The 12959-nt window shown below is 42.4% G+C and overlaps 1 protein-coding gene across 11 annotated transcripts in view; it reads right to left on the reverse strand.

The window, feature by feature from the left end:
* The window catches only part of BICD1 (BICD cargo adaptor 1), a 193494-nt gene that overhangs the window by 39270 nt on the left and 141265 nt on the right, over positions 1-12959 (reverse strand). For all 11 annotated transcript variants that reach the window (XM_004937892.5, XM_004937885.5, XM_015287190.4 and 8 more), the window contains exons 4-5: positions 10854-11291; positions 4441-5535 (exon numbers count right to left, since the gene is read on the reverse strand). In XM_004937892.5, the coding sequence (XP_004937949.1) occupies positions 4441-5535; positions 10854-11291 (1533 nt within the window). The remainder of the gene's footprint in view (positions 1-4440; positions 5536-10853; positions 11292-12959) is intronic.

Consider the following 12959-nt stretch of genomic DNA (forward strand, 5'->3'; position numbering starts at 1 on the left):
TGAGCAGAACACAGAGAAATGGAGAGCACAGGTATAAGATGAAGACAGGCAAAAATATGTGAGCACTCTGGTGAAGTACGTAAAGCAGCAGGAGAGGGGCTAACAACAGTGCTGGCAGGAGACCAACCAGTGCCAAGGAGAGGGACAAGGGAATTTGGTTGCTCAGCCTGTGCCCACACATGCCCAAAGTGCTGCCAGAGAGGTGATGTTGTTTCCATGCCCTTCCTTATACTTACAAAAGAGAAGCAGGCCCCAGTTCAACCTCCTAAAGGTTGCCCTTAAGAAATCTGTGAACAAACCTCATTTTCTCTATATCCCATATCCTAGGAAGACTTTATCTCTTTTATATTAAGAGTAGAAGAAACAAGCCAAGTAAAAAAAAATAGCTGCAGAAAGAATATTAACTGCTACACTGGTAGGTACAAGAAGGGAGAACAGCCACCTGCCCACCTGCCATTTTAGTGCAGAAATCACATGCCATACTCAATCTTTGCACCAGCCTCACTGGGCAAAATCCAATGCACAATGTCTACGTAACATCTGAGCTTTTGTTTATGGATCAGGTGTTGCATATCCGGGGTTACTTAATTATGTTTTCTGAACTTTACAGGTATCTCAGTTACAGAGGCTGCACACATCATAGTTACTGCCGGTACAGACATGCAGGTCTTGCTGTCTCAGTTCCTTCCCATGCAACAATTCAGTGCAAAAACAACCAATCATTTTTCAATTGGAATTTAATTTAAATTTCTCTCATAGGCAGCTTTGCTTCCTGAATGCTGTTAGAGACCAAAATCAAAACCGTTATTGAACTAGTCCTAAAAGGTATTATAGAATTAATTTCATATTACTTTACGATTTATTCTCCTTGTTAATGCCAAAGCTACTTCGTTTTGCTCCGTGAAAGTGATGCTGACATAGCAACTATGGCTGCAAATAAACAGACACATCCGTCACGATGAAATAAAGCAAGCAAGCCAACAAGATGCTGTGACTTGCCATCTCAAACTGCTGATTTATTTAATAATCCATTTCCTTGGTCTTAGGTTTGCAGATTCTTACAGCAAATCTCATCCTCTTTTCTGGGTTACAGTGTTCACTGCCTTCTATTTCTGGCCCATCCTAACACTAAAATGTTGATTTGAAAATATTTTCAAAGAAAACACAGCTAGAATAAAAAGATTTCAGCATTAGATATTGCCAAATTCAATGAGCTAGGCAATGCCTTGTCAGGTTCAAAGAGAAATTTACTGCATGCTATTAAGGATTTAAAAGCCCTAACTGCACTCCGACGCTACCAGGACCACTGAAACAGAAGGAGAAACAGGGAGCCCTTCAGTGCTTTCCTGCAATCGGGTAACTTACTGTGAAGAGAAGTGAACACAGTTCTGGTTTGTTGCTTTTTTCTTCTGATGAACCATGTGCCCCTGTACCTACATAACAGAGGGTGGCAGCACGCAGCAACGAAGCATACGGCCGGGAAAGTCGTTCATTGAGGTGATGCTGCAATAAGGTGGTCACTAGATGGCACCAATGCTTCCCTGATTAAGAGTGTGACTTCATTATCGAAAAACAACTCCGAATACAAGATCCAGGGCTCTGCTGACGGTCTCCCCATCCAGATCTGAACGGTGGGGTGCTTTAGGAAGACACTGCCATTTTTTCAATTTATTCGATTGTGCTCATTTTGCTTTACGGCATTATTCAAACCAGAAAATCGCCTCAATATTCTTGCTGGTTGCTCTACCAACACAATCACAGCTCTTTGTGGCAGCATTTCCGGAAAGCAGGCCAGGAGCTGAGCTGGCACCTGTGGCAGCTGGGATGAGAGGCGACACATCCAGCTGTTCTGCTCAATGCCCCCACCAGAACCCCCAGTGCTCCCCTGAGCACCTGCAGTGCCTCGGAGCACAACATACAGCAAGAAGAGACATAACTCATCTTTATGAGGAAAGATTGAGGGAACTGGGATTGTTTAGCTTGGAGAAGAGAAGGCTCCAGGGAGACCTCATTGTGGCCCACCAGTACTTGAAGGGAGCGTATAAACAGAAGGGGGAACGGCTGTTTACAAGGGTGGATAGTGATAGGACAAGGGGGAATGGTTTTAAACTGGGACAGGAGGTTTAGGTTGGATATTAGGAGGAAGAAGTTTTTCACCCAGAGGGTGACGCACTGGAACAGGTTGCCCAAGGGGGCTGCAGATGCCCCATCTCTGGAGGCATTCAAGGCCAGGCTGGATGTGGCTCTGGGCAGCCTGGTCTGATGGTTGGCAACCCTGCACATAGCAGGGGGTTGAAACTCGATCACTGTGGTCCTTTTCAACTCAGGCCATTCTATGATTCCTGCATAAAAACATCAGCTTCACTGGCCTTATTTAGCTTGCAGAAGAGAAGGCTCTGGGGAGATCTCATTGCAGCCTTCCAGCACTTGAAGGGATCTTATGAGCAGGAAGGAGATTGACTTTTTGACAGTCTAACAATGATAGGACAAGGGGGGATGGCTTTAAACTAAAAAAAAAAAAAAGGGATGTTTAGGATAGATGTTAGGAAGAAATTCTGTACTCAGAAGGTGGTGAGGCCCTGGCACAGCTGCCCAGAGAGCTAAGGATGCCCCATTTCTGGAGGCACTCAGGGCCAGGTAGGATGGGGCCCTGGGCAGCCTGAGCTGCTGGGTGGCAGCCCTGCCCGTGGCAGGGGGTTGGGGCTACGTGGGCGTTAAGGTCCCTTCCAATCCAAACCATTTCATGATTCCACAATGCTCTTAGCCAATCACATTTGAAGCTTTTGTGGTTTTAGAGAAAATAAAAAACCTGAACCAGATGTCCTCTGTAGGCTCATCTAAACAGAACTAACTGATGAAAAATATTCCCAACCTATTTCTGCTTTAAAGTTTTGTTTTGGAGGGAGGAACTCAAGGGAATTAATCTTGACTCATGTTTCCTGAACATGAGATGAGTGTGTCCCAAGAACCCAAAGCGCATCACCAGTGGCAGGCAGTACTGCTACAACACAGTGGAACTAACCTCCCATCTCTCTAAATTTCTACACCTCTCTTATATTATCATGTCTTTTAACTTGAAAGTTTGAGGAGATTACTATTAGGTTTGCATGAACAGTACTGCAAGAGTTGATACACAGTTGAACAGCTGCCAACATTTATATTGCTATTTATAAAAGTACTTTTAAAAGTTCCGATCACAATTTAAGAAGATGCTCCATTTCTGAAAGTAGTAATGATGATAAAAAAAAATGCTATAAAGAGAGTAGGACTTAACCACATTCTCTTCTAGAGTCATTAAATAAATTATAGCTCTATGGTAATGGAAAAAGTCTTTAATTTGGAATCTAAAGCCATATACTTCAATTACATCTTAATTACATGAGAAATCCTCTTATAATTGCTCAGGGTTATTATTGCTTTGCTAGGCATGGCACTTGATTAATTGAATTAATATTTAACATGTTGTATTGCAGAGAGGGAGGAAATGCTACAAAAGACTCAACATTTATTGAAATATAGCTGCAATTTAAAAATTCCCAGTACCTAGAAATGCAGTTGCAGATCCAATCATCAATTAAATTTGCTTCTTAACTTCAGAGCACCTGACTGTTGGGAATTTTAACACAGAAATCCTATCACTATCATTGGAGAACAGGATCCCATTCCATTCACCAGCATTTATGCCCCCATGTGGTGACCACAGCACTTTTAAAGATGGGAAAAGTCCTGGGCAATCTGGAGCAGCGACTCTGTCCTTGTGGCCTCTTACATTCAGACTTAATTTGGAGCATAAGGAGACTAACTGTAGTAAATACAATTTCATACTTAAATATAAGTTGTAAATAGCTTGCAGGCCTGGAATCTATCAGAAACGTGGTGTTCGGGAGGATATAGCAAGCAAAAGAAATTGCAAGTATTCTTGAAAAGTACACCACTGTGAGGTGTCCTTAAAAACAAAACAGAAAATAGTTCAATTTCCTAAGGGATTGAAAACACAACAATGGAAAAAGTTATAAAAATAAAAGTCATTCTAAAAATTGCAATGACCTGTAAAGAAAATTACTCCACGTTTCATCACAGCAATGCCCACCTTCTGTACAGTCCAAAGTGACCACTTGCACTCTTACATCTGCCATTCTCCTCCTGAGGAGTGCTTCAGCTTTGCAATATTTATTTGCAATGCCCTCGAACTTGCTGGTGGGCATTCAAGATTTGTGGCCTGTGGAGCGCTACAGAGAACAAGAAGAACGGGTGCTATAAAACGCAGAGCTGAAAAGCTTAGGAGTGGGAGTGCAGAAAGGCCTTCCCTCACTGTGATGGAGTGAAAGGCTCGATAACCTGTGAGTGAAACCTCTCCTCTAAAAACCTCTTGGGAAAGCTTGCCAAGTGACCTGTATAAACAACAAACACTCCCACCCGCTTGTTTTGTTGGCACCTTACCTGCTTGTTGGCTTTCAGCACTGCTCTCAGGGTTGCTATCTGCTCCCGCTTTGTACTAAGGAGGGATTTCAGTTTCAGAATCTCTTCCATTAAGGCCTCCTTGTCTTTATCAATCATGGGCGCCAGCTCCCGGGCCGCAGCACGTTGGCGCGACAGCTGCAGTGACCGATCTACAGCTTTCTGCAAATGCTTGATTTGGTCCCTTATTATGGCGTTGAGGTTGTAGATGTTCATCGGCTCTTTGCGAATGTCGCTGCTGTCGGAGACTGGGGAGGAAGGAGGGGCAGTGATGACAGGGGAAATTGTAGGTGTTTTTGTTGGGCTCTGCTCCTTGCCAGGCTCTGCGGCCTCTTTTGTCACCTGCTCGGTCGGAGTCCTGGCTTCCACAGGCGATGCCATTCCCCTTCTGGCAAGCCGCGGGGAAAGGAGACCCCGTGGGTCATCCGGGCCTTTCAGGCTGCCACTGCGGGTAACTCTGCTCTGCCTGTAATAGTCCAACATGACCCTGTTAGGTGTCTCGTTGTTGCACAGGCAGACATGATGGTACAGCTGAGCCAGCTCCTCGCTAAACGTCACCAGCTCGTCCTGGGCGGTGTTGAGGGTATTGTGGTTTTCATTCGCTATGCTTGTCATCCTTTGCAACTCCTTTTCCATGTGGACCATCTTTTCCTGGCTTTCCTTGGTTGACTTCTCTAGGCTTGTCACCTGTTCATTGTAAGTCTGGATTCTGCTCTCATACTTGGCCTTCTCTTCAGTGTAGTTTTCCACATAGTTATTATATTTCTCCTTTAAGGCTTTGATTTCTGCTTTAAGGTCTATCACTTCCGTAACAGCTACTTTGTATTTACATTCTAGGATCTCCAAACCATTGATGTCCACTTCGTAGTCATGTGCTTCCTCACTGGGGTCTCGCCCCTTCTCACAGTCATGCTCCGTTTTCATCTCCTTGTTGCTCTGCAAGCCCCTCATGGCGTTGACGTGCTCTGTGAGCCTGTGGACTCGCTCATGTTGTTCAGTCAGGGCTCCTTTGGTGTGCTCCAGCTGCGTCTGAGATTCCTGCAGGTTGGCCAGGAGAATGGCCTTTTCTCTTTCCACCTGCAACAGAGTCAAATTAAAACACCCGGCATCTCATCCCACCTGTGCTTTTCTGCTCAACACACCAAACTGCCAGACACATTCACCACTTCCACTCCTGTGCTCTGCATATACCTTTTGAGGGGTTCCAAAACCCATAAAATTATGTGTATGCCCCTAAAGCATAAAATTAAATGTGCTACCATTTGGAGCATTGCTACATCACGATTTTACATGTTGCTCACTGAAGAATTAGTGCCCAAGCACTAAGGGTAGTCAGCTAGAGTAATGATACTGGATTAATCAAGATGTACGTTCTCTGAAACTTAATAGGCATAACTGCATCGTTGACGCTTATAACATGTTACACTGACACATCTTAGTGACACGCTTACATCTTCCATGAATAGCTTTACCATCCTTCATAATTTTTATCTCATCTTTGAAAATTTCATGAAGGAGGGCATGATTACTGAATGCAAATGCAGTAAACAAATGGCTGTGTACATTTGCACAGTTAGATTAAATAACCCACCACGTGCAAGTGTAACACAGACCAGGAACCTAAGCACATGCATCTTCCAGGAATCCCCATTCCCAGCAGTTCCCTGTAAACAAAATCCACTCTTGTAAAGACAGTGCAGAAGAAAATGGGATATAAAATATAACTAACAATCCACTGATTCTGACCTAGTAAGTTCCTTTCTGAATATCCACAGAGAAATATGGATGTTGAAAAGAAGAGGTCCCAGAGGACTCTTTCTGAAGTTGGAATACACAGATCTTAAAATAAGCAAACAAGAAAAACTTAATGTTTGATCTGCTCACATATTCACTACTTATGATAATTATGATAATAATGAATGAATCTCATTTACATATTTTAGTGTAGTACTCCAACTTCTTTTTTTCCTCTGCCTTTGTCCTTTTCTGAGCTGTGAATTGGGAAGCAGATATATAGGATGCTTATTGCTCTCATGGCTTTTGCAGTGGGATACAGAGCCTATTGGGCTGACTGCTCCTTCTCTCTCACTGCTGTGGTATTTCAGCCCAATATTTACATGTGCAGACAAAATGTTGTGTTCCAAACTTCAACTGTGAGTGGCTGAATTACTAATTCAGAGAACTCAAAGCTGTCCATTCTGAAGGGTCCTTCAAAAGCACTGCCTTCTCTATCAGCATCCCTCCAGGCAGCATTTGGAAGAGTCAAACCAGCCACCGTGAAATTCAGTGATGGAAAAGAAAAGCCTTTTGAAGACTATGAGGATACTAATGCCATCTCACAAAATGTTCTAAGCAGTGGTTCAGGTTCCTATTATCTCATAACAAGGCTTTCGAGCAGTGGCTGCTGCTCAAAAATACCAAAGCACTATGACTTATGATGATCCCTTGATTTTACAGACAGGCTTTCAAAACACAGTTTCAATTACAACCTGCAATGGATTGCAGGTAAAAATTGTAAGGATAAAAATAGAAGCCATGTTAAAAACATCTCAAAGTTGGCCTCATTTTTTTATGCACGGGTGACTGACGACTCAAGAAATAAAAAACAGGGTGAAAGCTCATCATTATTTTATGATCCAAAAAATATCAATCTCTTTAGATAAAGGGAGTACTGCACAGCCTGTGCTGTAGCACAGAGGAAGACAGCTGAGGGCAGTGAGTACATCATCAATACAACTATTGCCTACTTGCTGCCCCCATCTGCCTTTAGCCTACATTACCAAAGAGCAGGCCTTCCGTTAAGCTACTTGGTGTTAGAGGCACTGTTGCAGTGTCTGCCTAATTTCATCAGGCAGAACTGATACTGATGGATTATTGATCTCAGCCATCATGAAGAAAAACAGTATCTAAGATAGTAGATATCTTTGTGGTCACTTTTCTGCTGAACATAAATGGCTTCTGGGAACAAATACTTCTTCCAAATAGAAAGGATTGTTTCCAGAGAAAACACACAAATTTAAAACCCATCTGCCAGCTTGGACAGCAGGTAAAATGAAACACACAGACCTACTGAATTTTACTCATCCTAGTCCAATAATTATGGATGAAGCTAATCCACTTCTGTTTGACAAAAAAGTACATGCTCCTACTTCCAAGGAGAAAAGAACAAAGCTCCAACTGCGCTTGGAGTACTCCTTCTGAATAGTAATAGCTCTGCTGTTTCCAAGGACAGAAATTGTATTTCTTGTTGGAGACATTTTCATTTCCACACAGAGCAAATTTTTGAGAATAGACTACCATTTCTCAGTCTGTTTGGTTTTTTTTTGATGAAATTAGTAGCTGCAGAAGTTATCCATACCACCATCTTAAAATGGAAATAAAAGCAATTCAAAAGCAGTTGTACCCATTTTGAAATGCACTCTTCCTTTCAAAGATCTCAGCTACAGGAGAATTCCTTCCAATTTGCTCAATAGTTTGTAGTTATGAAAGCCAATTTTATCATTGCTATTTATCTTTCATCCCTCCTAGGAACCAACACAGAACACATAGTACTAGCATCCCAAAGTTGCAAAAGGAACTTTACCTATCATGCTAGCTTTTCTGGTACGTGTTTCTTTTTGAGATTGCAGAGCGAAAAACTTGCTGCACGTGGGTACAAAAGGGAAACCTGAAGTTTGATTCTCTTCGAAAAGGAGCACACTGTCCTAATGACATAAGCATACTTCCTAAGAGAGGGTCATCTTCAACAGCTCTATCATAGTACATCTTCTCTGAGTAAATGAGAGAAGCATATGCCAAATGTTGAGATATAACTGTCTGAATGCCACGTGGCAAAGACACTGCTAAGGAGAAAAAAAAGTTTTGTTGAAGAATTACCTTTCATCAGCTTGAACCCAATTAAATCTCCCATTTACTGTGGAGAAAAATTTTGGAGGAATTTTTCACAGTTAATTTGTGTGACTCAAGGTGAGTTGAGACAACCGAACAGAGAAGATGATTGCTTCAAAAAGAGAACACATCAGCAGCTTGCAGCAAGCCTTCATAGTATGTAAGTAAAAGCATCCTACTAGGCCTGTCTCTCTTTCTCTGAACGCTGAATGATGTTGAAGGCGATTTGTGAAAGTTTGCTGAGGCTCAACCAAGCCCGTGAGACAAAAAAAATGGTTATATTGATTTTCCATGCTCCTCCTAGGGTCCTAGGACAGCTTCTGGCTAGTGAGCATCAGAAGGCTGACTCTTTGTTTAAGAAGTGTACAAAAAAATAAGTGTAAAAAAAATAAGTAATGTAAAAATCAGAAGTGACAAAAACATTTGCAATAACTTCCAAGTAGAAGTTTTCTGATTCATCATGCCCAATATTCAATAAATTGAGACAAAACACAGCCAAAAAGTCATGTTTTTGCATTTTCAAACATCTTTTGCATTTACTTAATTGTAAATTATGCTTGAAAATGATTGAGATGCATTTGAAATATTCACATTTTTATATTTTTTTCCTGAAGTTGTATGTTTTTTTAGCACTGTATTTCTGAATGAAATCAAAAGATGCATGTAACATGCATATGCATATAATATATGCATAAACATATACATACATATGAATCCTTATTCAAATGAATATATGACCAAAATACACATACAGATTCTACTGTAATACTGAACAGTTCTTCACAAATTTTTCACAGGAGTGAAATTCCTAGTTTTAAACTTTTCTAGTTAAATTATGCACTTTCTGCATCAAAGCTATCTGTGCAAAGCAATAGATATCAACATCTCCCATGTCAAACCTCAGATCAAAACTTCCTATGCTGTGTTGGCAATGAGGTAAATAAAACAATTAATGCTTCAGCAAATATAGGGCAGCCTACGTAGGGATTTATTGTTCTTCAGCAAGAGCTGCAAATTGGGCTTCTTTATCTTTACCTCCAAAGAGTCTCTTACATTTCAAGTAGGTGTCACTCTAGAAGAGGTACTTATTGACAGTCCCCAGCTAGGAACTGCTGTTTCCCTGAAGGTGCCAAACCCTTTCAAGCTCTACTGGCAGAGTTGATGTTCAACAGCTTGGGCAGTGGGACACCCTCACTGCACTGCACCCTGTCTAAGATTAAGACAGCACTGGGCTGTCAGCTTGAATTTTTATCTGCCTCACTCCACAAGCTCCTGTTCTGGATATGCCTGGGCTGAACAGGAGAGCACAACAAGTTTAGCAAGAGCAAGTGTCAGATTCTGCACCTGGGAAGGGGCAACCCTGAATCTATGTACCAACTGGGGGATGAGAGGCTGGACAGCAGCCCTGAGGAAAAGGGTTTGGGGAGTTATGGCTGATGGCAAGTTGCATCTGTGTCAGCAGTGTGCCCTGGCAGCCCCAAGGGCCAAACTGTGCCCAAGGGTGCACCAGGAACAGCACTGACACCAGGCAAGAGAAGGGGTTGTCCTGCTCTGCACTGTACAGCTTAACCTTGAGCACTGGGTGCCTTTGGGGTGACACAGTAAAAAAGGACATAAAACTGCAAGAGAGTGTCCAAAGAAGGGCTGCATAGATGGTGAAGCATCTGGAGGGCAAGGTGTGTGAGGAGTGGCTGACGACCCTGGGTTTGCTCAGCACAGAGCAGAGAGCTGAGGGGAGGCCTCATGGCAGCTGCAGCTCCTCACAGGGAGTGGAGGGGCAGCGCTGAGCTCTGCTCTGTGTGACAGCGACAGGGCCCGAGGGAACACCACAGAGCTGTGTCAGGGGAGGGGCAGCTGGGGGTGAGGGACAGGGTCTGCTCCAGAGGGCAGTGGGCACAGCCCTGAGTGCTGGAGTTCAAGGAGTGCTTGGACAACGCTGTCAAACACAGGGTTTGGATGCTGTGTGGATGCTCTCATGGTGCTGTGTGGGTCCAGGAGCTGAGTTGTGGGTCCCTTCCAACTTAGGGTATTCTATGATTCTAATGCTAGGTATTAAAAGAAATGCTCCTCTCCTTTTGTCCTCTCTTGATGGAGAAATCTTGCTCAAACTGCATTTATTGGCAAGTCTGTCTGTATTTCAGTGTTATTTCTTTTTCTAGATAGCTTTGGTCATACTGAAGAGTACTTGATTCCACTTGCAACCTCAGAGACATTTCCCTTTATTAAACAGAAGAGAATCCAACTATCCGCAACTACAATAACTAAATTACTTTCTCCTCTTCCCATTAAATATCAGCTCAGCTCATACCAACTCTGTGCAGACAGGAATACTGTCTTTTTGGGTTATTTTTAGCAAAACCTGAATACGAAGAAACACCAAAGCAGAAGTCTGAGATGTGTCATAGTCAAGAATTGCACTAAGACAGGTTGAGGTCAGTGCAAAAGCTGGCACCAGGGTCCATATGATGTGTGTCCAAAAGCTTTAGGACATTAACTGAAACTCTTACCTGCATGAGTTGCTGCTTCAGTTTCTGTATTTCTGATATGTTGAGCTCACTGAAGAGGTCAGAGACGGGGTGCAGAGATTCTCCTTTCCTACTCGTGGGAGTTCGGTAGTCACCGTTAAGTTTCACAAGAGACCCATGGATATGTCCATTCATTTTGTCATCGTTGTTGGGCTCACTTGTATCTTCTGCAAACTTTAATCCATCTACTGATATATTAATATGGTTATTATACATACTATCATTGAGGTTGATGTACTGGGAGAGTTCCTTTCTCAGATTGTTCTTTTGCTCCCTTTCATTTTTTAAAGTTTCCAGAGCTTCCTCCAGCTGATGCTCAGCAATCTCCTTCAGCCGGATGGCATCTTCTAGCTGACTATTAAGCAACACTGTCTCCTCCTCAAATCGTTTAATCTCATGCTTTAAGCCTTCATATTCAACCTGAATTAGAGAAGACAAAGAACATTCATAATACTAAAACTTGAGTCATGAAAACCTGCCACTTATCAGCCCTATTGAAATAAGTGCTGCAGGAAATGCAACGTGGAATACCACACATTGCCTGCAGCTGCAAAGAGTTGTCTCCATAGAAGATGTGTGTGGAGCTCTCTGTTGAAGAGTCCAGTGCTCATTTTTTTCCAACATGAGAGAATCAAGAAACATTACACTTTTTTCCAAGTACTTTTGACTATACACAATGTACTTAGGTAGCTCCAGAAGTACTGCCTCCTATTTATTTCCATGGAAACTAAAGCAGATACAAAGAGCACAGTAACACTACCTGATAGAGCACATTCCCAGCTCCAAAACAGTATCTTTCATCACAGACACCACCATTAGCTGTGCATTTTTGCCAGAAGTGAACATGAATCTGCATACTGAGCTCATAAAAATCAGCACAGCCATCCAGAACACAGCCTGTCTTTCACTTTGCTGACACCACTGCTGAAACTAACCACCCATCCCCTCACTACACTCACATCCCCTGTTTGGTCTCCATAAACATTCAGCAAGCATTGATGCATATCAGTGAGTGCCATTTTTTCCTCATGGAAGAATTCAGTGGCACACTTTTGCTTCACATGTACTTCCATGTCAGATGCCTTTCTGCCAGACTGCCCCTCTGCTGCCATCTGTCACACAGCAACAAAACGTAATGGAATATTGTTGGGAAGGTTCAATTTCTACTGCTATACCAACAACTGCCTCTGAGATCATGAACTAATATAATAAAATACATGACATTACTCTTGGAGCAGCCCTCACACTTCATGCAGGTATGTTTTTATTATGAATTACCATAAGCAACACTGGTATATCATGGTATGTGTAGATCTCAGGTTAATGTAATCTGATTTATTAATGGCAAGCGCTCTGCAGATTACTTCAAATCTAAATACTTACCAGATGTAAAGTCACTCAGGCATGGATATTTTAAAGCATCTGGATGTCTTACTAGGGTTCAAACATATTGAAGGAAGGGACAGAAACCGCAGTGTATGGCAAACAGGTATTGGACTAGAGGGATTAACACATTACAAAGGAGAAGTGAAATAAAGACCTTACCCATGTCCTGGGCTCACAGAAAGGCTCCAAAGGGAGGGATCTCCAGAAAGAGACCCTTCCTCCTTGGGACTCAGCCCTTAAATGGCGTCTAGGAGGGGTGCAGCCAGGCTCCACCCCTTCCGGTCACTCAGGTGAAATTGCGTTCACCTGTGCCCCTGCAGCTGACTCAGCGCTCGCCTCAGGTGGTCAATCAGAGGTTCAGGCCGTGATTCAACAGTGCCCATGCACTGCAGGATAGTCTCAGCTCTCTTCTCTGTGTTAAATGAGATTCTCCTTTATTCAAGAGGTATTTAGTTTTAAGAATTAAACAGCAAACTATTCATACAATCCTTTTAAACTCTAAGATCCACTTTTTAATTTCTAAATGCCAAAAATTCTCCGTATTGGATGAAATAATTTAATGGTTTGGTGAAAGAAGAAATACTGAACTTTCACGCTTCTATTAAAAAAAATATATAAAATCTTCAGTTGACACATTTCTAATGTAATGCATTAATATGTATTACTACGTGCAATTTTAAGGCGTCATCTAGAATACTTCTC

The sequence above is a fragment of the Gallus gallus genome, chromosome 1, assembly GCF_016699485.2.
Source record: "Gallus gallus isolate bGalGal1 chromosome 1, bGalGal1.mat.broiler.GRCg7b, whole genome shotgun sequence".
In the NCBI taxonomy this organism is placed as follows: Eukaryota; Metazoa; Chordata; class Aves; order Galliformes; family Phasianidae; genus Gallus; species Gallus gallus.